The 24,354-nt window shown below is 45.7% G+C and overlaps 1 protein-coding gene across 1 annotated transcript in view; it reads left to right on the top strand.

The window, feature by feature from the left end:
* Window positions 1-508: 508 nt before the first annotated feature.
* Window positions 509-24,354, top strand: part of Xylt1 (xylosyltransferase 1) — a 296,748-nt gene continuing 272,902 nt past the window's right edge. Inside the window, exon 1 of the mRNA XM_003478182.5 lies at window positions 509-1,234. Coding sequence (XP_003478230.5) covers window positions 869-1,234 — 366 coding nt within the window. The 5' untranslated portion in view covers window positions 509-868. The remainder of the gene's footprint in view (window positions 1,235-24,354) is intronic.

Here is a 24,354-nt window from a genome sequence, read left to right as displayed (position 1 = left end):
TAACCCTGAAACTCATTCAAAGCCTCCTCTCCTTCAAGCCAGGCATCCAGACACCTGACCACACAAACTGGGACCTTCCTTTGGCTTTGCCACTCCTGAACAGCAGCGCTCTTTGGTCTCTATCTTCCAGTCCGTCCACAGCAGGTCCCGGGCAGAGGAGCTTAGGTGAGGCGCCTCCTGCGCCCCTCTCTGCCTTGAGTTAGATCCCACTTGGAAAGCAGGCTCTCAGGGCCCCCCTCTTCCTGACCTCCCTTGCATGTGAGCGGTCCCGCCCTCGCCCTAAGGTTCTTTGATTTTCTGGGCGCGTCTTTTACTCTGCCTGAGGAATCAGACCCTCTCCCCTTCCCCTCCACGTAAACCCCACTTCCACTGTTGTCCAGGGGTGTCTTTGGCTCCAATTCATCCCACCGCCTTCCCTTCCCCCTCCTCCTTCCTCCCTCAGCTCCGCCCCCGGCCCCGCCCTCTGCCCCCAGCCGGGTCCCGGGCCCCTCCGCAGCGCCCACCTTGGAGCCTGGGGGCTGCGGGCTGGGGACCTCGCGGCCCGCGCCCCTCCCTCCCGCCTCTGTCCCCGCCGCCCCCCGCGCCCGCTCCGCGGCCTCGCCGCTCCCGCCTCCCGCCTTCCCCTCCTCCTGGTGACGTCCGGGTCCCTGCCCGTCTGAAAACTCCGCGCCGCGGCGGTGGAGGCGGCGGCGGCAGCTGCGAAGGAGGAGGAGGAGGAGGAGCAGCGGCGAGCCGAGGCGGCGGCGGGGCCCGAGCGGGAGCTCGAGCGGCAGCCGGGGCCGCGGGAGCCGCGGGGAGCGCGGGGGCGGCCGGAGCGCGCCGGGGTCCCCGCGTCCCCTAGCTCCTCGCCCGCCCGCCGGCTCGGAAGATGGTGGCGGCGCCGTGCGCCCGGAGGCTGGCCCGGCGCTCGCACTCGGCGCTGCTCGCGGCGCTCACCGTGCTGCTGCTGCAGACGCTGGTCGTGTGGAATTTCAGCAGCCTCGACTCTGGGGCCGGCGAGCGCCGCGGGGGCGCAGCGGTCGGCGGAGCTGAGCAGCCACCCCCGGCCCCGGCCCCGCGCCGCGATCGCCGGGACCTGCCCGCCGAGCCGGCTGCAGTCCGGGGAGGAGGCGGCGGCGGCCGTGGAGGAGGAGGAGGAGGACGGGGGCCCCTGGCGCGGGCTCGGGGAGGCGGCCCCGGAGAAGCCCGGGCGCAGCAGCCTGCCGGCCGCGGGGCACTACCTGCCCGGTCGCTGGTAAGATGCCCTTTCGGCGCGCACCCCGCTGGGCAGACGGGAGAACGGGAGACTGCAGCCCCAACCCACGCCCCCTGGCCTTAGAGCAGCGGGCATCTGCTAGCCTGCCCATCCCACAGCGCCTCTGTGCCCCCGGAAGGTTCAGGGTAGTGCGCTGCCCAGTCCAGAGTCCGAGGGCTACCCCCTTAGGGTCTGGGGAAGTTATCTCCCGAAGAGGCACTTTGGGGTTCCCGAAGCCCCTTTGGATTCTTGTTCTCTGTCACTCTTGCTGGGTGCCCGACTTGCTTTCTGCTTGTGGGTGTGAGTGTCTCGCTGCCTGCCTGAGTACGTGGATCGTGCCGAATTGTCAGCTGCGGATCCAGGGTGGCTCTCGTGGCAGCTTCTCTTTGGTCTTTGCCGAGTTAAGCGCAGAGAGCTGAGTCCTGTCTTTGCTTTGGCCTAAGAGGGGTCCGGGATGAGTGTCCCAGGGTTCCTAACATGTTCTTGCATCAAGATTGTCTTGGATGCCTAGTCTTACTTAGCGTCTCGGTTCCCTCTGGATGTCTAGCCTCCTGCTTCCACCTCCTCCCACTCTAACCTTCCACTCCTGTGTCCTCTTGACTTTACCTCTTCCCCATCTCCAGCTTCAGGGCAAGGTCCCTTCTAGGGGACTGTCTGTCCCTTCTGTCTGTGGGCTGCTTCTTTCCACTAGCTGTCCGTCGATCCACACTGTCACGGCCACCTTGTTTGGAGTTTCCTCTTGGGGTGTGAAACTGGCTTCCCTAGACCTTCTGAACGATTTGGTTGGCAGGGTGGGGACCTCCTGACTTCTCTCCCTACCCAGACCCCGTCTTCTCTGGAGATGCTTTCCTCATCGTGCAGGCTGCCTTGCTAGGGGCAGGAGGTCAGAGTCCCCAGCTCTGCACCAGGGTCTCAGTTCTGTATGATATGGTGAGTTGTGTGTCTGTCTGCATCTGTACCATGCCCCTTGCCTTCAAGGATTTGCCTAGTCTGAAGGGTGTCAGACACCAGGGAGGTGATTTATGGACTCTTGAAGGGCTGAATGCTTGTCTTTGTCATTTGTCACTTTGGGAACCCTCACTGAAGACTGCCTTTGTACCTGTGCTTCCTGAACTGCTAAACTTCTTTGCAGTTGACTTGACCCTCTTTGACCCTCTTTGCTGGAGTGCGGACGCTTTGTGACTGTGGGCTGAACCAGCCCAGAGACATGATGTGATGGCATTTCACCTTGCTGTGTGGGTAGCAGGGAGACACATTCTCTCATTTGTGGGGAGAGGGTGGGCTGAGATTGCTGGTGGAGGGGTGGAACATTTCCAGGGTCCTGCAGCCTCTTATAGAGAAGGGTACTCAGAGGCACTGCCTTGGAACTCCTGGAGTCCACAGTGATGTGTATAGGCAGAAATGCTATTAGAAGTTCTTTCTAGATTCTGAGTCCTGCTGGGTGGGAGAGGGCTGGTCAGGAGCGAGTACTGTTGTCTCAGTGTAGGAACACGTAGGGTGGGCCTGTCGAGGAGGACATGGGACTAGCTTTGCCCTTCACTTCCCAGATTCAGGAGATACCTTTGGGGTGTGATGCCACCTGTTGAAACAAGAGGAGAGAGTGAAGGAAGGAGGCCAGGCCAGCAGATTTCTTCTTAGGTCTCTGATGTCCAGAACATCCAGCTTCATCCTCAATCTCTCCTGTATACTCAGTTCAGTGTCTCACTCTCTGATGTCCCGTTTTAGCTGCAGATGGTTTGCAATGGAGAAGATGGATGAGAACAAGCCATCTTCGTTTGGGAATTGCTTTTGGAATTCTTGTTACAGCTGTGGAGCTGTTTTCCTTATTGGAAACTCATCTGCAAGTTCACTGATCTTCCTCCTACCCCTACCCCACCCCCCAGTGTCTCAATTTCTGCATTTTCCAATCCCCCTTCTCTCTCTTTTTCACTCTTCTCTTGTAGTTACTTGTCTCCTTGCTGGATACTATTGCTGTTTCTGGATTTACATTTTATTTTCTTTGCTTATCTTGCTCTTCTCCTCACTTCCCCACTTCTATCCCTATGAACTACTAGATCCCAAAGTGGCAGTGTGCGCATCTTGGCTGGAGCTCAGGGTCTGTCTTCCTCTAGCTGTGCCCACCCAGCCTCTGCCCTTCCCTGGGCTCAAGGAGACCAGAAGAGGGCAGGCTGTTCCTGAAGTCCGGCAGAGTTGAAACTTGGGTTGCAGGCAAGAACCTGAGCAGACTGCTTAGCAAGCCACAGAGATCCTTGCAAATATTCAATTTGTCCCCAGAGCTGCTGGCAGGATGCTTTGGAAGGGCATTTGGGAATGGGACAGTTAAAAAAATCTGTGTGGTTTTCCAGATAGCTCTTGTAAAAAGCTGCAGAGACATCTGCCTGGATGAGAACACTTCATCTCTATATTCCATGTCAGGGGCAGGTGGGGCGGACAGTTATGGTTCTTGCACATGGAGGGCTTTCGTGCTCTGGGGTGGGTGTGTCACAGAGCACACAGCATACACTGTGCACAGAGCATTTTCTAAACCAGCTTTTGCTGTTTCCTTCTGCCTGCTCTCCCACCGCTTCTGAATGAGTGTGTACCTTTTATGTTCGGGGGAGCTGCCCCTTGATGGAAAGGCCTGGTTGTGATTTTGGTGCCCTTTAAGAAATAAGGAAGGAGCATGCAGTTTTGTAAGCAGAGTCAGGGGCACGAGGACCGGTGTGAGGTGGGCATGTCCATCAAAGATTTGCAAGCAGCCCTTTTTCTGCGCATCGCTGTCAGCTCTGCCTCCTTCCAAGCACTTATTAACTGGGTGGATTGCAGCGAGTTTTGTGGCCACGGCACTGAGTTTTCATTGGGTCTCCAGTAAGCCGTGGACTTTATCGTCATCCTAGAATTGAGAAACAAACAGCAGGCTCAGTCATATGGGAGGGAAATTACTAGGGATGGTAGGGACTGTCAGAAAGATCAGCCTGCAGATTCTGAATGGATTTTGGAGGGAGTGAAAGAGAGCTGTGTATGTTAATGTGAAGACTTTATTTTCTTTCCCTTTGGTAAGCACCTCGAAGTCCTCACATTTACTGTTTGCATAAACTGTTACTTAGTGAGTTTCATTTAAGAAATCTAATTTATTTTACTGTCCTTCCTTCCTCCATAGACACACTTAAAGTAGAATGGAGTTTTTGTATTTTCTGACCCCTTTGAAATGTTGACTTTTCCACAGAAATTCCTCATATTTCACATTACTCAATAGCTCGGGACTGTTTCAGACATGGCAGTGACTCTGAAAGATGCTTCAGTGGATCCGGATCACCCCTGGTGAACTAGCCTCTTGGAGGCAGGCATGGGTTTTCTTTCTGTCCAAATGTTTTGAGACCAGAGAGCACAGAAGATGTTTTATTGATGGTTCTCCCCCCCTTTTATTTCCACACTCTTGATAGAATTTTATTGTTTGGGCAATGTGTTACACTTTGTATATAGAAATATGCATCACTGAACAATATTTATCTTATTGCAAATGTTGCCATCTGTTTAATCATAGACTGTATAAAATGTTAAATAAATAAAAATAAAACATATATAATATGTATAATATAGGTAAAATATCTTGTACATACATATATATCTATATGTATGTATATATGCATATATATCTATATGTATGTATATATGCATATATATATATATATATATATATACATATATATATATATACATATATATATATATATATATTAGGTTGAGTAGCCCTTATCTAATGTGCTTTGGACCAAGAATGTTTCAAATTTCGAATTAAAATATTTTTAGAATATTTTCATGTACATAATCTTGGGACTGAGACTGAAAACTAAACATAAAATTTATTTATGTTTCACATATACCATATGCAGATAGCTTGAAGGTAATTTTATACAGTATTTTTAGTGTGCCTGCATATTACTGGACCTCTCACATGAAAGCAGGTATAGAATTTTCCATTTGAAGGGTCACAGGAGTGCTCCAAACATTTTGGATTTTGTTTGTGACATTTTAGTTTTTGGATAAGGGATACTCAGCATGCATGCATGTGTTTATGTCCTCAAAAAACAAAAAATGGTATCTTTGGAGTAAGAATCGGCCTTCCATCTAGAGCTATTTATGGATTAGTGGGGCCATAAATGTATATTCAGAAAAACGAACCCCCTTGCAGGGCTGTGGGAGCAGAGTGAGGACTGACCTTGCCTGTAGCTTTTGGTTAATGCTGCCCTAAGAGTTGTCAGTTGTGATTGCTGTCTTCTCATCCACTGCATCACTCCATTTCTAATGAAACATTTCCCGTTACTGGAAACAAAGAGAAAATACTTTGGGGCAAATAAAATAAATAAATAACAAACCCAACCCCAACCAAGCTAGAATTCTAAGGAAGTGATGCGGGAATGGAAGAAAAAGTCTCAAGGAATGTGTGCCAGGCCTTAGTGTGAACATAGAGAGACCTCTGTGTGATGCGCTCAGGCGGATGTAGGTGCAGATTCCAGCGAAGCACTGTTCTCCACCGCAGGCTTAGGCAAGTCATTGTCCTTCCTTTGTATATTGAGGCTGCTTTGGTGGACTGCACAATGATGAGATGTAATAGTACGTGTGAACCAGTTTGGGCTTGGTACTTCTGAATTTCACAATGTGAGCTGTTGTTGTTAAAGTGAGCTTCTTGATATGTTAGCAAATAAGCTTTCCTTTTTTTTATGATGACTTTTCATTCTTTCCCCCCACTCAAAGTAGGGTTTGAGTGAAACCCAAGGCAGAACAGTGCACCTAGTTTTTCTATGTGTGCCAGCCATGGGGTGGGATAGAATGTGACAGGGGGAAGAAGAAGAGCACCGACATTTACTGCGTGCCTGCTGTATGCCAGACATCATTCAGGTGACTTAAATACCGTCACACACAAATTCTCTCTCTCTCTCTCTCTCTCTCTCTCTCTCTCTCTCTCTCTCTGTCTGTCTCTCTCTGTCTGCCTCTCTTTCTCTCTCTCTGTCTCTCTCTCTCTCTCTCTCCCTCTCCCTCCATATACCTATTTAGAGATGTCTATCTCTGTCTCTATTTCTCTCTCTACCTCCTAGAAGAAACAACAGTTATTGAACAGACAAAATTGAAATGAAGGACATCTGGCTAAAAATTCTGGTCTTGTGATTACTGCTTACCAATCAGAGATAAAGGCAGGCTATGCAAATACTAACCCACTATCTCACTGAGTTATGCCAATTCTGTAGATCGGATTTTGACTGTTCCTAGGTCACAGATGAAGAAAACTGAGGTTCAGATGAGTGTAGGCGTTTTTTCAATAAAGTTGGAGAGTAGTAGCACTGGACTCCAATGCTTGGTCTGCCTCTTTTCAGGTGCCAGCCAGGTTTAATACTTTGGCTAACTTCTCTGTATAGTTCTTTGAAAAATCGTCGCTGCAGCCTATCATACCTAAAAATTGGTATACCATTTCCTTGCTTATGATTACCAATTCCTAAAAATGTGCTAACCTTAGAAAGGAACAGATAAAGAGTCTGCATGGAATCCAACCCCTAAATAATGGTGCAAATTGAATAATAATGATTGTATAGCACTTACAGAGTGCCAGGTCATGTTTTAGGCCCCTCGTATGTATTGATATCAATCAAGCTATGTACTTTGAAAAGCCAGCAGTCACAGTGCTTAGTAAAACCATGCCTATTCTAAGTGTCTGATAAATTTCAACTCATTGAAACCTCATGCTGCAGAAAGGAAACCGAGGAAGAATGCACATAAGTGACTTTCCCAGGGCGCATCTCGGGAATCCAGGCACACAGCACTCTTAACCACTGTGCTCCACCTCCTTCCTATTTGAAGCATCTTACGAAGATCTCTGACACTGGAGCCACAGGACTCGTGAAGGAGGTGCATAGTCATTGATTCTGTCAAAACGCCCAGCCCCAAGGACAGAATCTTATTTTTAAAAATCTTATTGCATATACTTAAAGTGCACAACATGGTACGCTAATGTGCACATATACATAGTGAAAAGGTTATTGTAGTCGAGCAAATTTGCGTACTCATCATCTCACATAATCTCCCATTCTTTTGGGGATGGGCAGAAGCACCTAAAAAATCTATTCTTTTAGCTAAACTCTCTAGTAGCATAAAGTATTAAGTAGAGTCCTCATGTGCCACCTTCTATTTCTCGGGGCTTACTCATCCTATAGATCCAATATTTTGTATCCTTTGGGCTACATCATCTCATTTCAAGACAAGATTTTGTGGTCCTGTAGTGAAACAGGCAATAGATGTCGGAGGGCATAATTGAACTTCAACTGTAGAGTTGGCCCGCAGATGGATTCAGCTCTCTCTAACAGGGGAGGAGAGGCAAGACGACAGTGTGCAAGGTCCTTTGGCCAGTGGAAGGGGTTTCTGCTGCTGTATCTCTTCAGTTGAACTATTCCATGGATCTCTCTGAAGGGGCCCATGAGCTGACCCCAAGCACCTGGATGATGTGGGGTGTTGCAGCAGGAGCTGTCTGTACAGACACACAGTCCAGATCATCGTGGGCACTTCCTTCCGCCTGCAACAGAAACGGCCCGTTTGCCCACAGATGCTCATCAGTTGATGGTCTTGGGATCCCTGTGGTTACCTTCCCTCCCCCTTATCAGAAGGCAGAGGTGTTACAGAGAAGATGGTGGCAAAGAGTGTCCTGTTAGCCTGGAGCAGGGAACCTGGCATTCTGGTGCCAGAGCCTGGAAACTTGGCTGGCTGGATGGGGAAGAAGTGGGGCCCATTTTTAAGCCTTTTTTGAGGAGGGATGATGGGGCTTAGTCTCCCCCTTCAGCACTGCGTGAGAGCAGTAAAATGGATTTGTTCCTTTGGAGATCTGATTTGTCTCAACCAGGTGACCCAGGCTTATCCAGACCTCTAATCCAAGTGAATGAGTCCGGATGCTAATGAGGTAATGTGGTAATAAGCATTTGTTTCCCCTCCCAGGGAATCCTTCACTGTAATCCTCTGCTGTGATACAGATGCACATTGTTTTTGTTTAAGCCAGAAGTGAAGTTTGTAGGGCAGAGATTAATGCAAAGGTTGTCTGCCCAAGAGGTACAGACGTCACAGTGTGAAAATGGCAATGAGAAGGGTGATTACTTTTATTGAATGTTTACCTTACACCAGGCATTGTGGAAGGACTAGACAGACACAATCTCATTGAATCCTTTATAATAATCTACAAGTGAAACGCTAGTATTCTCATCTCTGTTTCTAATTAAAAATATATCTGTTAAAAGCTAAGGCAGTAAATTAGATGAAAATTAAACAGCTGAGAATTGATCAAACTAGGAGTAAAGTTGACTCCAAAGATGGTGTTCTTAATTTCTCCTCAGTCAGTAGTCAGTAAATCCCTTGTTTTTAGCCCTGTACTCTCTGCTTTCCCATATATCTGTTTATCCACTCGTGTATCCATCAATCCATCCATCATCTGTCCATCCATCTACCCATCCATCCATGCATTTGGCCATCTTCCCATCCACCCTTCCCCTATTCCAGCAGTTAGAGTATTCCAGGCTCTGTATCCAGCGCTGGGACTCTTATTTGTGAGCAGGACAGATGTGCTTCCAGATCTCCTGGAGGACTAGTCCAGCAAGCAAGGACTAAGATCATTCTGATAAATGACCTGTCCAAAGCAATGTGACTGCTTTTATATCTTAGACCAGTTCACTGCTGATCCTTCTTTCTCATGGTGGCCTGTTGAACAAAAAAGAAAGATTCCTCTGGAAAGGGTGGTGGGATAGGATAGGGACATATAGTGGGATCCAGGGTCCTAGAAGCCATCAGGTCTGCTTCCATCCCAGAACTGTCAGACATGAGGGCTGACCCACTCCACTAATGGGGTCCAAGTTCTTCATCTTAAAGCTTCAAAAGATGAGCAGGAGCAAAAATGCAGGTGGCGAGATGTGGGTTATATCAGTACCTGTGATATCATGTAGGTATAAAATGAGGGTAGGTCTCTAGCATCACCTCTGTGTGAGTTGGTGTGTAGCTTTACTTTTTAGGGATTCAGTTTCTTCATCTGAAACATGGAGGGTATGAAGGCACCAACCTGACAGGGCTTGGTGCTGAGGTGCAGCTCTGGCCACAATCAGTACTGGGGTCTGCCTCTTGGTACAGCCACACCGTGAGAGGTACTTCCAAAGGGGGCTCCTATTCACACTTGTGCTGAGTGTTAGAATAAGTGCCAGAATGTAAAGATTAGAGTGTATCATGTGGAACTGTGTAATTTTTTAAAGACACAAAATCTGACAGTCTTGGGCCACATTCCTGGTAGACAGCAAGCTGAGCATGGTTAGACCCCAGACTGTCCCATCCCAGGAGTCCCCCAGGCTCTTTTCACCCCTTCACCCCTATGGGCTGTTGAGTTTGCAGCCTGTTTGAAACAGCTCTGTGATTACTGCAAAGAACTAAAAATAAATGTCTGTGATCACCTTTCAATCATCCCCGTGTGGCTTATTCATAGCACTTACTCACCTTGACTGCAAGATAGAGGTTACTTTCCTTCCCTCTTTGGTGTGGATACTCAGGGTATGCAAATTGTTTTTAAGTATCAGACCATCTGAAGGCAAACATATATGAAAATAGAATCACACACTCTGCAGTTTGGTAAAGTGACTTCCCTTTTGTGTAAAGTGTGGGTAACAGGATAATTTAAATTAGCTGCCTGCCCATTTTCCCTATGCCCTTGCACCCCAACAGCACACATCAGAAGGTTGGGAGTTGTCATAGATAAGGTGCAGGTGGAGCAGTAGGACTGGTAGTCTGGAGCACCTTGCTTCAGGTCATAATTTGATATACGATGATCTGTAACTTTTGTCTCCTTGTATCTTCTTGGCACTTTGTCACCTGATGCTCATAAGCCCACTTCTCTATCTGGGTTGTGATGATGAAATGTGATAGCTGAGAAAATCCCATAGGAATGTTAGGATGAGGCTCATGTCGTAGAGGAGGAAAATGTGGGATTATGCTGTATCTTTACTGTACCCTCTTTCATTTGTCCTATCAACCCTGGGGGACAAGGATGTAATGAATGAGTGAAATCCATTAGAGTTTTCCTGTCCACTCATCCATCACCCTTTGATTCAACAGAGGCTGGTGTGTGGTGTGCCTGGGACTGTGCAAAATAGGAAGAAGACAGCTATATTCCTTCTCTCATGGACAAGATGGCTGTCAAACAAACAAAAAGTATCAAACTCTTAAAAACAGAGTGAAGGGCCAGGGATATGGTTCACGGTACAGCACCTGCCTGGCAAACACACGGTCCCGAGTTCAGTTCCAAGTACCAAAAACAGGGGAAAAAAAAAAAAAAAAAAAAGCACAGTGAATAAAAAGTAAGATGAGAGTTGACTTTCAGTAGGATGGGTTTATTTTACTTGTTTTGGATTTATTTATTTAGTGTGAAGATTTATTTTGAATGGATATCTTTTGCAGAGAAATTTCCATCTAGCTCTAAGTATTCCAAATATGGTATAGATGTGAATTTTGGAATACCACGATCTGTAGGTACTACATGAACAGACAGTTTTTAATGTAATGACTTTTTATTTCCATGTCTGTGCATAATTCATTCAATCCTTGAATTTGGTATATGTGGGGTTTTTTTGTACCAAAACTACTATATTTGTGAGTCTAAATGTGAAACTTGATAAATTGTCCCAAGCTCAATATACAAGGGAACTCATACCCACAACAACGAATTGAATACTGGTTATATCTCAGCGCTACCACTTCCATTTTCATGTGAACTCTAAAAAATTTTGTTAATAATTGTATTTTTTCATGTGAACTCTAAAAAATTTTGTTAATAATTGTATTTTTTCTTTCAACATGCAGGGTGTGATTGAAAAGGATGGTGTGCTTTCAAATAAAAAAAATTACAGTGAAAGACACATTGCCGTTAATCCCCCTCAAAACACTTCTCAGTGGAAACATGCTCATCCCATCATTCTTGCCACTTTCTGAAGCATTTCTTGAAGTCCTCTTTTGTAAGTTTCTTTATGAGACATGATACAAAGTATAATGAGTGCTGCTGGCATCCCGTAGAAAGGCAGGCTGGTAAAACAAAACAAAAATCTGGTGTGTCTTCATGCATTTTATTCACCATATGTGGCACCCACCATTCGATTTCTGGCTCTTTCTCAAAGTCAAAATGACTATGAAAGGTAACACTGAATCAATTCAGGACATTGAGGTAACCACAAGAGCACAACTAAGGATATGGAAGAAGACTTTCAGGACTACTTAGTTAGCAAAATGCAACTGCATAAGTAATAGTACCAAGCTGTAGCACTAACCCTGGTCTAGATTCCAACATGGCTTGGTGAATGACTGACAAGCGAGGACTTGACTAGCTAAGGTTCAGTAAATCTTGGCTTCATCTGTTAAGAGCCTTGGTCCTCTGGTGATCAGCTGTGCCGTTTTATCCTGAAGTACAAGTGGTAAGAATTCAAATTAGACTTCAGGGAGAGCTGTATGCTGTGTGCGTTTGAATGGAAGTCCCCATCGGAGACCTCTGTGGTGACCAGGATTCTGGGTTGCTTTGAGTTTTATCTATATTTCTGGAGACCGAATGTGCCAGGGCACTCCCCCAGCATCTCCTCTGTGACTTAGGTCTTGGCTATTCTTGTACTTTTTCTCAGACTCACCACTGTGTTCCATTCCCTTTGACTATATGTACTCTAGTCCCCCATGTGTTGGACATGAAATTAGCCATGATGGATGGGTCCCCAAATGGCCTCATAATGACTGCATTAACTTAACCCTGAACTAAGACTCTGCCGTTCAGAACCAGGGTAACAGAACCACACAGCACAACATTTGCTGCAATTCAAAAGGGCAATGGAGACAACCAATCATCTCATAATGAGCACGGGGAAAAGCAATAAAAGCCAAGAGCCCAAGGACAGCATGATAATTCCGTAAAGTCTCAGCACTCAACCACACTTGCGTTCATAAAATAAACAAATGTTTTTGGTAATGGAGAGCTAATGTATACATTATTTAAGGATAGTATTAAAACTAGATTAGAAAGATCAAGTAATACAGTGGTTACCTCATTAAGAACTCTTTCTTTGGGGATGTGGAAGTTAGTTTTTCTCTCTCTCTGTTGTCTCCTTCCCTTGTGAAAAGGGGCTTTATTAATTAGAGATGTAATGGGAAATCTTTTTTCTTTTTTGTTTTCCAAACTAGTAGCTGTTTTCTATTTATTTTTTAATGGAGGACCATGCTTTGCAGATGTTCGTTTTGAAATAAAAGCCTATTCATTGCCTCTCATCCTCCCTGTCTTTTATCCTCCGCTCAGAAGGGGCAGCTGTTGTAAAAGATACAGAGTGCCCTGTTAGCTTGTCATCGAGCATCACTGATGATCTCCGGTCTGATGTGGCAAGCTTCCATTGCCTGTCTTTTCTCCTGGTCCTCCTGAGGAATAGTTTTTGAATTGTCACATTTCCTCTTGTTGAGAAAGTAGGGTAAAGATAAAAGGGAGCAGGGTTGGGGTGGGGGTGACCCTAGAAGGGGATTTGCCAGTAGTCTGCAGCTCTGTTGTTAACCTTCCGAGGCTAGTCCTTTGGCTTTCTTTGGGAGGTTAGAAGCAAACAAATAGCAACATTTGGAGTGAGCCAGCTCTTTTCAAGGGTGAGGAGACGGATGTAACTCCCAACAGAAGTGGACACTGGGGAGTACTAGTGGGGAATTAGGAAACCAGAAGCAAGCCTGGCCTACTGGGGGGCAAGTCTGGGCTCCAGATGGAATACCAGCAGCAGAGGGTCTTGTTCTCTTTCCCTGCTCGTCACCCCCCATCCACCTTCTCTTCCTCTTTTCTTTCCTCCTTTCCCTTGTCTTTTTCTTTCTTTCTGGTATTGAGGATCAACTCAGGGACACTTTGCCAGTGAGCTACATCCTAGCCCCTTTCACTGTTATTTTTATTTTAAGACAAGATCTTTGTACATGGCCCAGGCAGAACTCAAACTTTATGATCTTTCTACCTCGGCCTCCTGAGCAGAAGGTATTAAAAGTATGCACCCATGCCTAGCGCTTCCCTGTCTTCTCCTTCCTCATTTTTGTCCTCCTCTTCTAATGAAAAAAAAAAAAGTGAACTTTTAAATTAAAGTTTAAATGGATAACCAAATCAGTGATTTAAAATCAAAATCTAATTCGAATGCCTATGAAATAGTTTGAAATTTTGGTCATTTCTAAAGAAATAACAGTTCGATAGGAGGGGAGATGGCCATCCTACCCCTTCTACATAGGACATTTGTCCTTTACTTTTCATCAAAATCCATGAATCTACTTTGACTTTGTGGTGCTGGGATTTGGATGCATAATTCTCCAAAAAACAAAATCATTGGTATTATCTGTTAAATGTCACTATGCACCAGGCACTGTACTAAACAGCATTTCATGCATTGTTCCATTTAAACTTGTATAACAGCCTTATATTATTCCTGTTCACAGTTGAGGAAACTGAGGCACACAGATAGTAAGCAGTAGAATTGAAACTTCAGTTTAGACCCTGTGCCCTGGGAGCCTGTGTGCTATAATCCTGTGCTGCACAGAAAGTTTGAACGAGGCCATTCCCCTAGAGCATTCCTCAGAGCAGCTTCAAGAAGGATCATGCAGTTTGCCCACTGCTTGGTTGGAACCACTGAGATCCAGCACCCAAGATCAGACTATGAGGGCCAATGTGGAATGTGACTTACCATCGCTAGAGAGGGGACTCGGGACTTGCATGGTGAGAGCACCCTCACAACAGTTCCCACCACGGTGCACAGAGCAGAGGAGGGAGAGGTAGCATTCAGAGTGTAATATTTTGATAAGTTGCTGATTTGTATTAAAATAATAATTACAGCGATAATTACAAGCACGAATTTCAGTGAGACTCAGCTGCTGACTGGGAGAAAAATAATTAACTATGTATTCTCTTGAAATCAAATGGAGGCCAGGCCTGGCTTTTTTCTTCTCTGAGCATGCAGCATGATTTTCCTGCAGGTTGAGGGCCACATGTTTTGCCAGCTGCTGTTTAGGTTAACAATATCGGTGGCAGATTTCCACAGGAGTCACTGGTAATTGGGTGAGCATCACCTTTTCCTCCAGAAACTGCTGCTGAAAACAGCCTGGCTAGATTTGGATGGTGGCACTGTCCCTTAATCCACAAAATACACCTCACCCCAGCAGCAAACGTAATGGTAGGTAGAGGAAAAGAATTTAAATTTGCCTTTTATTATTAAATACTCCTAAATATGCTAGTCTCTGCTGAAACCTGGCCATAGTGAAAGTTATTAACTGATTTAATTTCATTACTATCATTCACTTTATACTTCGGAGTTTGAAGCTACTTAAGTTTAAACTGCCTTGATTGTACATACTTGCTACACTACTGTACGGGGGAATTGGAGTGTGAACCCAGGGCTTATACTTGGCAAATGCTCCGCCACTGAGCTGTATGCCCAAGTTTGCTACATTTCCTCTGAAGTAACGGAAAAGCTCACACATGACGAATGAACAGTATAACAAAGCTACACAACTAGCTAGCACCTAGAGTATTACCAGACCCTGGCGTCACTGTCATGTCCTCTTCAGTCCCTATGCCTTCACAGGCAACCAGGGTTGTCACTTTGGACCCTACAGGTTCTTTTTGTTTTCTTTTAGAAATGGAATCCTGCAGTCCATACTTGACTTAACATTGTATCTGTGAAGTTGACCTATAGGGTGTTAACAAACCATAGCTTGTTGGCACAATTCAGCATGCTGCTTGTTTCCAGTGCCCTCTGCACTCAGAATAGATTTTACATTTGAAAATGGCTGGGCAAACAATCAAAAGAAAAATAATACTTGGTGACATGTGAAAATGATATGAAATTCAAATTTGTCTTTGTAGGTCAAGACTTACTAGAACATAGTCATGTCTGTTCACTTACATACGGGCGGTGGCTACTTTGCTGCCAGCAGAATTGAAAAGTTTAGACAAAGACTAGCTCACAAAGCCTAAAATATATATTCTCTGGCCCTTTCAAAAACAGTTTGCTGACCTTGTATCTGTAGTATTTCATGGGGTTGTAAAGTTGTTTATTTGCCTTGCTATATATTTCATTGTGAAATCTACCACAATTTACATTAACACTCTATTTAGGGGCACTAAGGAAGTTTAGGTGAGGACCTGTTATAAATAGACTCGCTGTGAATGTTCTTGAAGGAGTTTTTTGATGAACATATGCACATATTTCTGCTGGGTCTATACATACCTAGGAGCAGAATTGATTTAACCACTGCCTCTGGTTTTGCTTTTTAACCGCTTGATTTGACAATTACGCTTTAATTTGGAAGTCTTCCCTGTACTACTGGGGAGTGAAACTTGGTGACATTTCATATGCTGAAACTGGTAACAAAGCTTACTTTTGTAATTAGTCTTGCACACGGAATCCAGAGAAGCAAAATGTATTAATTGACTACTGTTCTTCCATCTCAATTCCTTCAAGGATGTGCGAAGCATGCATGATGTTCACTGCTATAGTTGCTTTTGGGACTGGTGCCATCATTTAATTTCTTACACTGAGGCCATACTGTCCAAAGGGCTCTTATCTTTATGCAGCAAACCAGGTCTGGCAGAATTAAGCATTTCTTTTTCCATGTCACTTTCTGCTTTGATTGACTTCTGTTTATCTGTAGCTGTTCTGGTTTCCTTGCTGGGAAGCAGATGAATACAAACCTACGTCCACAGTAAGATCTCTAGCCTGCAGTGGCATGTGTCAGTTTACATTGAGACACTTCTGAAACATCCCTGGGGGACCGCACATGTTGTACTTGGCTACAGCATTAGAGCATGGTGCTCTCCGGAGGAGCTGGCTTCATGTGTGTTGTCAGCATTGCTTAGTGGCACGGACTCTGTGTCTGTTGGTTTCTGAATGCTGGTCGTTTTCCATTTGCTGTCCCATTTCTGTGGACACAGACACTGACAGCGTTGAGAAAAGAAAGTCAGGAGTCCGTAGAATCTACTCGTCTTTCAGGTTTGCTTGGCACTGGACAAAAAAATGACTTAATGTTCTTTTCAGGCTTGTCAAGGAGTCATGTCAGCTTCGTCTTGTAGCTAGTCCGCCTCCCCGGGGGTAAAGTCCAGGCTGTCTTCTGCTTCTGCCTTGTGCAATGAACAGACTTAAGGAATGATGCATGAGTATACTGTTTGCTGCTTTTTTTAGTATTTCTTTTGGGAGAAATTTGGATTTTGTATTAGAAGGATTAGTGGACTTGAAACTGGCCTCAACCAAAATCTCTTTTATTTTGACACAGTCTCCAACAGTTGACAGTTACCTTTTCAGTTTTTAAAATGAGGCTATAAAACTGGGCATGGCAGCATATGCCTGTAATCCTAGCTCTCTGGGAGGCTGAGGCAGGAACGGTGCAAATTTGAGCCCAGTCTGGGAAATTCAATAACTTTGTTAGTTATTTTCTTGTTATTGAGACAAAGAATACAATACCCAAAGTTAAAGAAGGAAAGATTTATTTGGGTCATGGTTTATGGATGTTTTGGTCCATAATTGACTGGTTCCCAAGTAGGGTGGCGTAACAGACAGTCATTACAGAGGAGAAACAGTTCAGGGCAGATCCCTTGCAAAGCCAGCAAGGTGACAAGACAAGCCTCTTTTTTTCCCTTATATTGTGTCCAAGCTACTGGGGTTAGGGAGGTACAAAACCAATCAGTGGTGATTTAATAATCACCCACTCTTATCCTAGCACCCGTAATCCTAGCATTACACTGTGAATCAGCCACACCCGCTCATTTAGCCACCTCTGACTGCATGAAGCTTTGGGGTGACATCCAGACACAAGCCATAACAGTAACTTAGTAAGACCTTGTCTCAAAATAAAAAATGAGAAAAGTCTGTGAATATAGATCAGTGCAAAAGCCCTGGATTCAGTCCCCAAGATAACAAATAAGTGAATAAATAAAATAACATAAAAAGAAGTGAAAGGAGGCTGCAGAGTTGCAATGTCATTGTGAGTTGCTCCACAGTTCCATTCCAGGATGTGAAATTCCTGGGAAACTTAACCCTTAAATTCTGGTAGTTTTACCCCCAACCACCCAGCTTCATGTTTTCCTTGCTAAGGTTTACTTGTTTAACTTCAGGATGGTAAGTATTCATTGGAATTTTTTACAAAGAGGTGTGGTGTGTGTGTGTGTGTGTGTGTGTGTGTGTGTGTGTGTGTATGTGTGTGTGTGTGTGTGTGTGTGTGTGTGTGTGTCTTTATTCTGGGAGGTAAATTTTTCTTTATCAAGACTACTTGCCAGATGTTCTAAGATGCCTTCATCAAAACTGATTGATTTGGCCTCTGAAGAAAACTAATGAATTTCAATGATAAGAACTTTCCAGGCCTTATTCATAGAACAGTAAGATATATTTAAAAATTATTCTCTAAATGGCAATCACAAAGAAATTCAAACAAGCAAAACCCTTTTACTCTTAACTCAAAGAGATATTTGACATTTCACATTGTAATTAATGAAAATAAGAATACTTCATACTGAAACAGGAGAGGTAAATCTAAAACTGTGCCCAGAGGCAAATTGATAGCCTATTTTAAAATCACTTTAGCTGTTTCACTTAACGTGAAAGCTTAAAGTGATTAAAAGGCCAATTGTTGTTTTTTCAAAAAAAATCACTGAAAATAAAAGAAATAGAAAAGGGGCCATGGCAGAAATATGGGCAGAAATTTGTGAAACAAAATGCAAACAACAGTAGTATTGATCCATGGAATTTCTTAATGACAATAGTATGCAATGTTAACTTAGTTCCTCTTAGGGTTAGAATCTGTGTTTAGGCTGCAAACAGTGGCTCAAGGATTCTGTGACAGCAATCTAGCAATAAAGCAATCTATTGGTAGCCAGAGAGGTCACTGCTTCATGTTATCTGGACAGGTAGGTCAGGGGCAGTTATCCCTTTCCTGCTCACTTCTCAGCAAGACATACTTTTACAATGTTGGTATTTCTGCCCACTTCCTTTTGCCTTCCGAGCAGTAAAAGCAAGACCAGGGCACTTGGTGGTTTTGTAGAATATCTAGAGTAGCCTGCAGCTTTCTGCAGACTGTCCTTCCAGTTTTCGTACCTTCCATGGGGTTGTGGAGGCACAGCACTCCTGTAATTGCATGATGTTGTAGTGAGGTGGGTACTGGAGAGCACATTCCTGGGATGACTGATGTGCAAGAGGCCTCTCATTAAGCACACAGCTGCTCTCCTGCAGAAATGGGAAGTTGACCTTGTTAGTTTGGGATTTACTTTGACATCTCCCAGCAACACCCAGTGTCCCTGACTTCTTGTGGCTCATGTGCTGGTGGAGGGGACAGTGAGTCATGGAGAAATGAATCACAATCAGGGCTGCTTTCCTGAGGAGGTGACATTGAAGGTGACAAACAGAAGGTGGTCAGCTATGGACTGGGAGAAGAGAATGACTTTCATAAGTGAGGATGTAAGGTCATTTGGAAGGAAAGATAAGAGCTGAGATCTGCAAGGGTTCCAGGCCGCTGTATCACATCCTCTCTTCAGGTTTTCAGTGTCCCCATTGTATTAAAATGGGTTCATCATTGCTATTTTATTAAAAATCCAGAAAAATTGACTGTAAAATACATGCACCATCTCTACATGAGAAGTGTAAACATATACTGCAAACACATACAGATAAAATATTTAAAAATTGATTGGTTTACCAATTAGATGATTTGCAGGTTGACTGTTGGACAAATCCCGTCTGCCTCTGCAGTCTTTTAGAGCTTATCTGCTGTTACCACCATTCTCTCCACCTCCAAGGAAAAGCCTTTCTATCCCCATCTGTACCTGCAGAGTGAAAGGAATCAGTTCATCCTCATGCTGATCAGACACTGGCATCCTGTACCCACTCTGAGCCCCTAGTTGCGCGGCAGCATCAACCCAGAGAGTGGCAAGGAGAGGGGCTGCAGGCTCAGGCCTGCCGCAGTGTCTGTTTGTGCTGGGGTGGGCCTGCCGTGTGGGAATCTCTAACTCATTTGACAAAGCTGAGCAAAGAGGTCAGGATGTGCAAAGGTTGGGACTCCAGGCCTTGCGCCACATCTTGCTTGGCCTGGCTTTGGACAGCCTCCCAGGGAAGCCTTCCCATCCTTAAAGTGGGTTAAAGTATTTCTCAGTCTCTTGTGCTATAGCATCTATACTCCTATGGTTGCCTGTGCCCTGGTTGCATATGTCTCTCCATCTGGCACAGAGTTCCTGGGGTCCTGCTGACCTTCCCATGTGCAGTGGGCCGCTCTCATGTGGCCACTGCCCTGTGCCTGGGGATACACTTCAGTTCATCCTGACTTATAGTAGGATCCCCATTATCATCACAGCTCCCCTGGACCAATTAACTCCATCAGGGAATCCCAGTGCTAGAGCAGGGAGTGGCACATAGTAGGTGATCAGTATGTTTTCTGTTTCAGAAATCACCTAAAAGGTCGTGCTCAGTAAACTCCCTAAAAGCAAGAGCAATGCAGTCTCTCTAAAAATAGCATATTAAGATCTAAAGGCTGGAGACTTTCTAGAACCTAGAACTACATATTACATGGTTTCTTACCAGCTCCTCAGCAAGGTTGAATGCGTCCCCAGTGCCCGATACATGGGCTGTTGATGAATAATAGTATAAGCAGCAATGACTAGCATTTCTTAAGCACATACTATGTAGCAGGCATTTTATATGAATGCTCTGACAGCCTGAGGTGTGAGCATTGTTGAATGCCATCTTGTGGATAGAGGAAGTGTGGCACAGAGAGAGGAAGTGATTCTCCCAAGGTTGTGCAGCTGGTAAGAGGCAGATCTGCATTCTCACCCAGCCTGGCATGGGGCCCATTGTTCTTCATCACCACATCATTTGATGCCAACCCCCCTGAGTGGGACTCAGGACTGGCTATACCCTGATGAACCAGGAGAGGAAAGCACTGCCCTGTCCCTCTTGCCTGGTAGGGAGAGGTCTGCAGGCCTGGCACATGTCTTGTGGGCTCAGCTCTCTCTGGTCACAATGCCTGTGAGCAACGTCACTGGGCTCCTGCGGCCAGGGTGAGAGCGGAGCTGCTTTGTGGTCAGAGCCTTCACCCCGGAAGGAGCTGCAGACTGGGCATCTACCACTGGGCAGACTCAGCTGGCTCATGAGCAGGCCAAGTGGCAGAGGCATGGACTTACTGCCACCTTAGCGGCCACGTTGTGTTCTGGGATCAGGGAGACTTCCCTGGGTGGTAGGTATCAGAGAGATGTGTTGCATTTTTATGCCATCTCATTTGGAGCATGCCGTCCAATGTAATAGATAAGCACATAGAGCTGGGTACTAGGGTTGTCTGAGTTCAAGACCTGGCTCTGTCACTTGCCACCTGTACGACTTTTAGGGGAATATAATGGACCTGCTTCAAAGGGCCATGTAAAGAAGCAGTGAGTTTATAGGCAGTTCATTTAGCTCAGTTCCTGGCCCAGATGAAGACCATAAACTGCTTAGTGTTATTATTAGTGCTGGTGTCTAGAAGAGGAAGGAGAGGGAGAATTGGACAAGGGAGAAGAGCTGCCCCCTGGACTCTGTTTCTCCCCTCCTTCCTCCCTCTTGAGGCCATAAGGATATAATCTTGTCCAGCTCAACCACTGGTGGCTGTGTGGCCTTGAGTCAGTCACAGGCCTCTTGTGCCCATTTTCTTACCAAACATTAACAAAGTAATTGTAATAACGATAATAAGATAGTAAATCTTTGTGGAATGACCTGGGTTTGAGTGATCAGCTTCATTTTAAGATGCTCATAATTCATTTTTAGCTATTTCTGGAGCCTACAGTGTCTGTGATGAGCCTCTCAACGTTTTGTCTTACTTGCTTTGGTTTTGCAGTATTGTGGATTGGACCTAGGGCCTTTGCAAGGAGCTACATCCTCATCCCCTTTATATTCTGAGATAGGGTCTTGCTAAGTTACTCAGGCTTGGCCCAAATTTGTGATCTTCCTGCCTCAGCTTCCCAGGGTGCTAGATTATAGATATGTACCACCATGTTTAGCTGGATACTATTTTTAAATCTGTCATTTTATTGCCTCTTTGTGTAGCCCTGGAGATGGTTCTTGTGACTCTCCTTCTTTACAGTCCTGAACTCCCAAGCCCAGCAGGTGAGAATGTGGCTTGCATGGAGGATCATACTCCTTCAAGCAGCAGAGTATACTCAGCCCCATAATGGGTCTGTGCCTGTGCCTGGAAGTTATTCCCAGGAGTGTCAGATGAGTGTCTGTCTTCTTCCCAGGGATGCAGTTTTGAGTTTTTCCAAGGAAAACACAAGTGGTTATTTTAATACATAAGTCCCAGCCAAATTCCAAATGTCTTTGACCCTGCAGAGTGACAGCATGTCTGGGAGACCCTCCCAAGTTGTGCTTTTTGCAGAACACAGTGTTTCCAATGCCTGCGGCATTTCATAAAGTAACATGGGATTTGCCCAGAGCCTGGCAGAGCCTGGCAGAAGGCGGGAGTGCTGAGCCTGATTTTCCAGCTGAATTACAGCGAGGTCAGACTCTCTGCCCCAGAACAGGAGTGTCACAATGGCAGGAGGACCCTGCTCGCAGGCCCCTCCAAGGCTGCTGCTGCCAGGGAACCTTTCCACCTGTGACCCAGCAGCACTTGGGCTTTGGGTGTTTTTGGAGCAGGGAGGAAATAAGCAGTGGGCTGCCTGGCAGCTTGGAGCAGGGCTGTTGGGCAGAGTCCAGAAATTATCCTGCTAACAGTGACAGTCTATGAGTTTGTGAGGGAAGTGAGGTCATGAATAATTGATTGCTGCTAACTGAGTTGTGAAAATCATTTTCAGAGAGTCCAATCTGCAGTGTCTCCCAGAGAAGGAGGGGAATCCAACAAGGCCAAGGGCTGCCTTTCCCTTGAGCCCAGGTGATGCTCAGGCCTCCCTCTGGGCAGTTCTGGATTTGGGAACTGTTTGGACCTCCCTGGCTCTGAGAAGGGGTGGGAGGCCTTGCTCCACTTGAACTGGGCTATTCCCTGCTGAGTCTCTGTGCTGAGGGGGAGGGTCCCCCAGCTGCCTGCAGTTCTGATCAGCTACCCAGGTCTTTGAAAGGCCCCCCTAGGATGCAGACTATGGAACCTTCTCCCAGCTCCTTTCTGCCCTTTGCAGCAGCAGGGCTGAGGGAGCACATCAGTGTTTCTGATGGCACACAAGACTGAGAGGTCTGCAGGTTGGGAGGAGCACTGTGGTTTCAGTCCGTGGCACGCTGAAGCTTCTTTGGCCCACTCTGCTTCTAGCAGAGAGACTTTCCCGGTCAGTAGGAATCAGGGACTGGACCCAGATGCTGTACCTGTTCTTCACTACTTGCATGAGATTGAAAGAGCCCTGTGTGACTGCCCTCTGCCTCAGTATTCATTCTGAAAAATGGGCTGACAATGGTCCCTACTTGGAAAGGTTATTATGAAAATTTAAAATATTACCATTTAAGCATAAATATGTATGCAAACAGGTCCATATACAGTATAAAGGCAACAGTTGATACCTTGTTTAATCCTCTTCACAGCCCGTGAGGAAGGTAGTTGAGACCAGCTGGGCAGATGAACAACAGTGACAGAAGAAGTTCAGTGCTTTTTCTGAAAACCACACAGTTGGCTTAGAGAAGGGCCACTGTCTTTGTGGAATGACCTGGCTCGGGATCTTGGGACCACTGTAGACCAGCTTTGGGTCTCTGTTCAAGGTTTCTAGACTCCAAATCCTCACCTGTCCATGTGAAAAATGAGATCGTGATTTAAAAAAAAAAAAAAAATTCTGCCATCAGGTGGTGGATGCTTGTTCATCCATTTATTAAGTAATTTCTGAGCCCCTGGAACTTGCCAGACAGCACCCTAAGAGTATAAAATGTATTTCCGAGCCAAAAGTGCCTGCCTCATGGAACTGACATTCTGGAGGTGGAGGGCAAATCACACATAGTAAGCATTTTGATGGATGCATAATGCACTAAAAAAAGGGTGGACTAATGTTTTCTATGAAAGGACAGAGAAATAGTGGCTTCATAGTCACGTGATCTGCTCGGCTCTGCCCTGACCACGTGCAACATGGAAACTAGTGCTGGACTAAGTTCCAATAAAACTTTATTTGCGAAAATAGGCAGTGGGCCGGAATTAGCCCGTGGGGTGCAGCTTGTGAAACCCCCATGTAGACAAGAAGTTTTAAGGGCTCTGTAAGCACGCAGGCCTACGGGATACAGTGTGATGGCTCTCATGTGCTTCCACCAAGAGTCTTCTTAAGTAATGTGGCCCTGTCTTGAGCCACACATTTTCCTGGGACCTTCAGGGGTCAAGTTGAAGGCTGCTTTCTAGGATATCTTTGAACTTATGTGCTTAGTTCACCTTGCCGTGAACTGTCAAACCTTGTGTCTCCTTATGCCCTTTGTCTTTCTTTCGTTGTTCTGTCTTAACAGTGTTTTATTTCTGGGACACAGCACCTGACACCCATGACTTAAAGGAGGACAGGTTTATTTTGGCCTGTGCTTTTCGTCCATAGCCAACTGGCTCCAAGGCAGAAACAAGATGACAGAAAGAAGGCTGCTCACACCATGACAGGCAGAAAACAGAGAAAGAGAGGCCTGGGAGGGAGATTGACCCTTCCACTTCTCACCCAAGTGACTCTTCTGAGCAGGCCCCACCTCCTAAGAGCACAATCAGCTAAGGCTTACCAGGGGATTAATGTACTGATGAGTATAGCTGCACCATGTTCCAGTCACCTTTCAAAAGCCCAGTTTTTGAACCATAAGGCTTTTGAGAGACATTCTGGATCTAAACCACTCTCCTGTTCCCCTCTGGTCTTTAATGCTCTTTACTTCAGGGTTAAATTTCTGCCCCAAATCCCATTACTAAGGGATCCAGAGCCCACAGCAAGATGCTCAAAGACCCAGGAGTTTCCTGGCACCTTCTGTCCTAAGGGACTCATCTTAGTTTTCCACTGAAGCAAAGCCTGATGGGGAAGCAGGACCATGGGAGAAGCAGTCTTGTCATGCTGGCCGCAGCTATGGTGGAGTCCCTGGGGTGGGGAAGGGAAGAACTCAGAAAAGAGTTCTAAGAGCACTAAGTAGACTAAGTATAAGTGTTCATCTGGGGCTAGTGGCACT

Source organism: Cavia porcellus, unplaced genomic scaffold (assembly GCF_034190915.1).
Source record: "Cavia porcellus strain 051 isolate PalLab524CR breed Dunkin Hartley unplaced genomic scaffold, mCavPor4.1 scaffold_16, whole genome shotgun sequence".
In the NCBI taxonomy this organism is placed as follows: Eukaryota; Metazoa; Chordata; class Mammalia; order Rodentia; family Caviidae; genus Cavia; species Cavia porcellus.
This window is presented reverse-complemented; position numbering and strand designations above follow the sequence as displayed.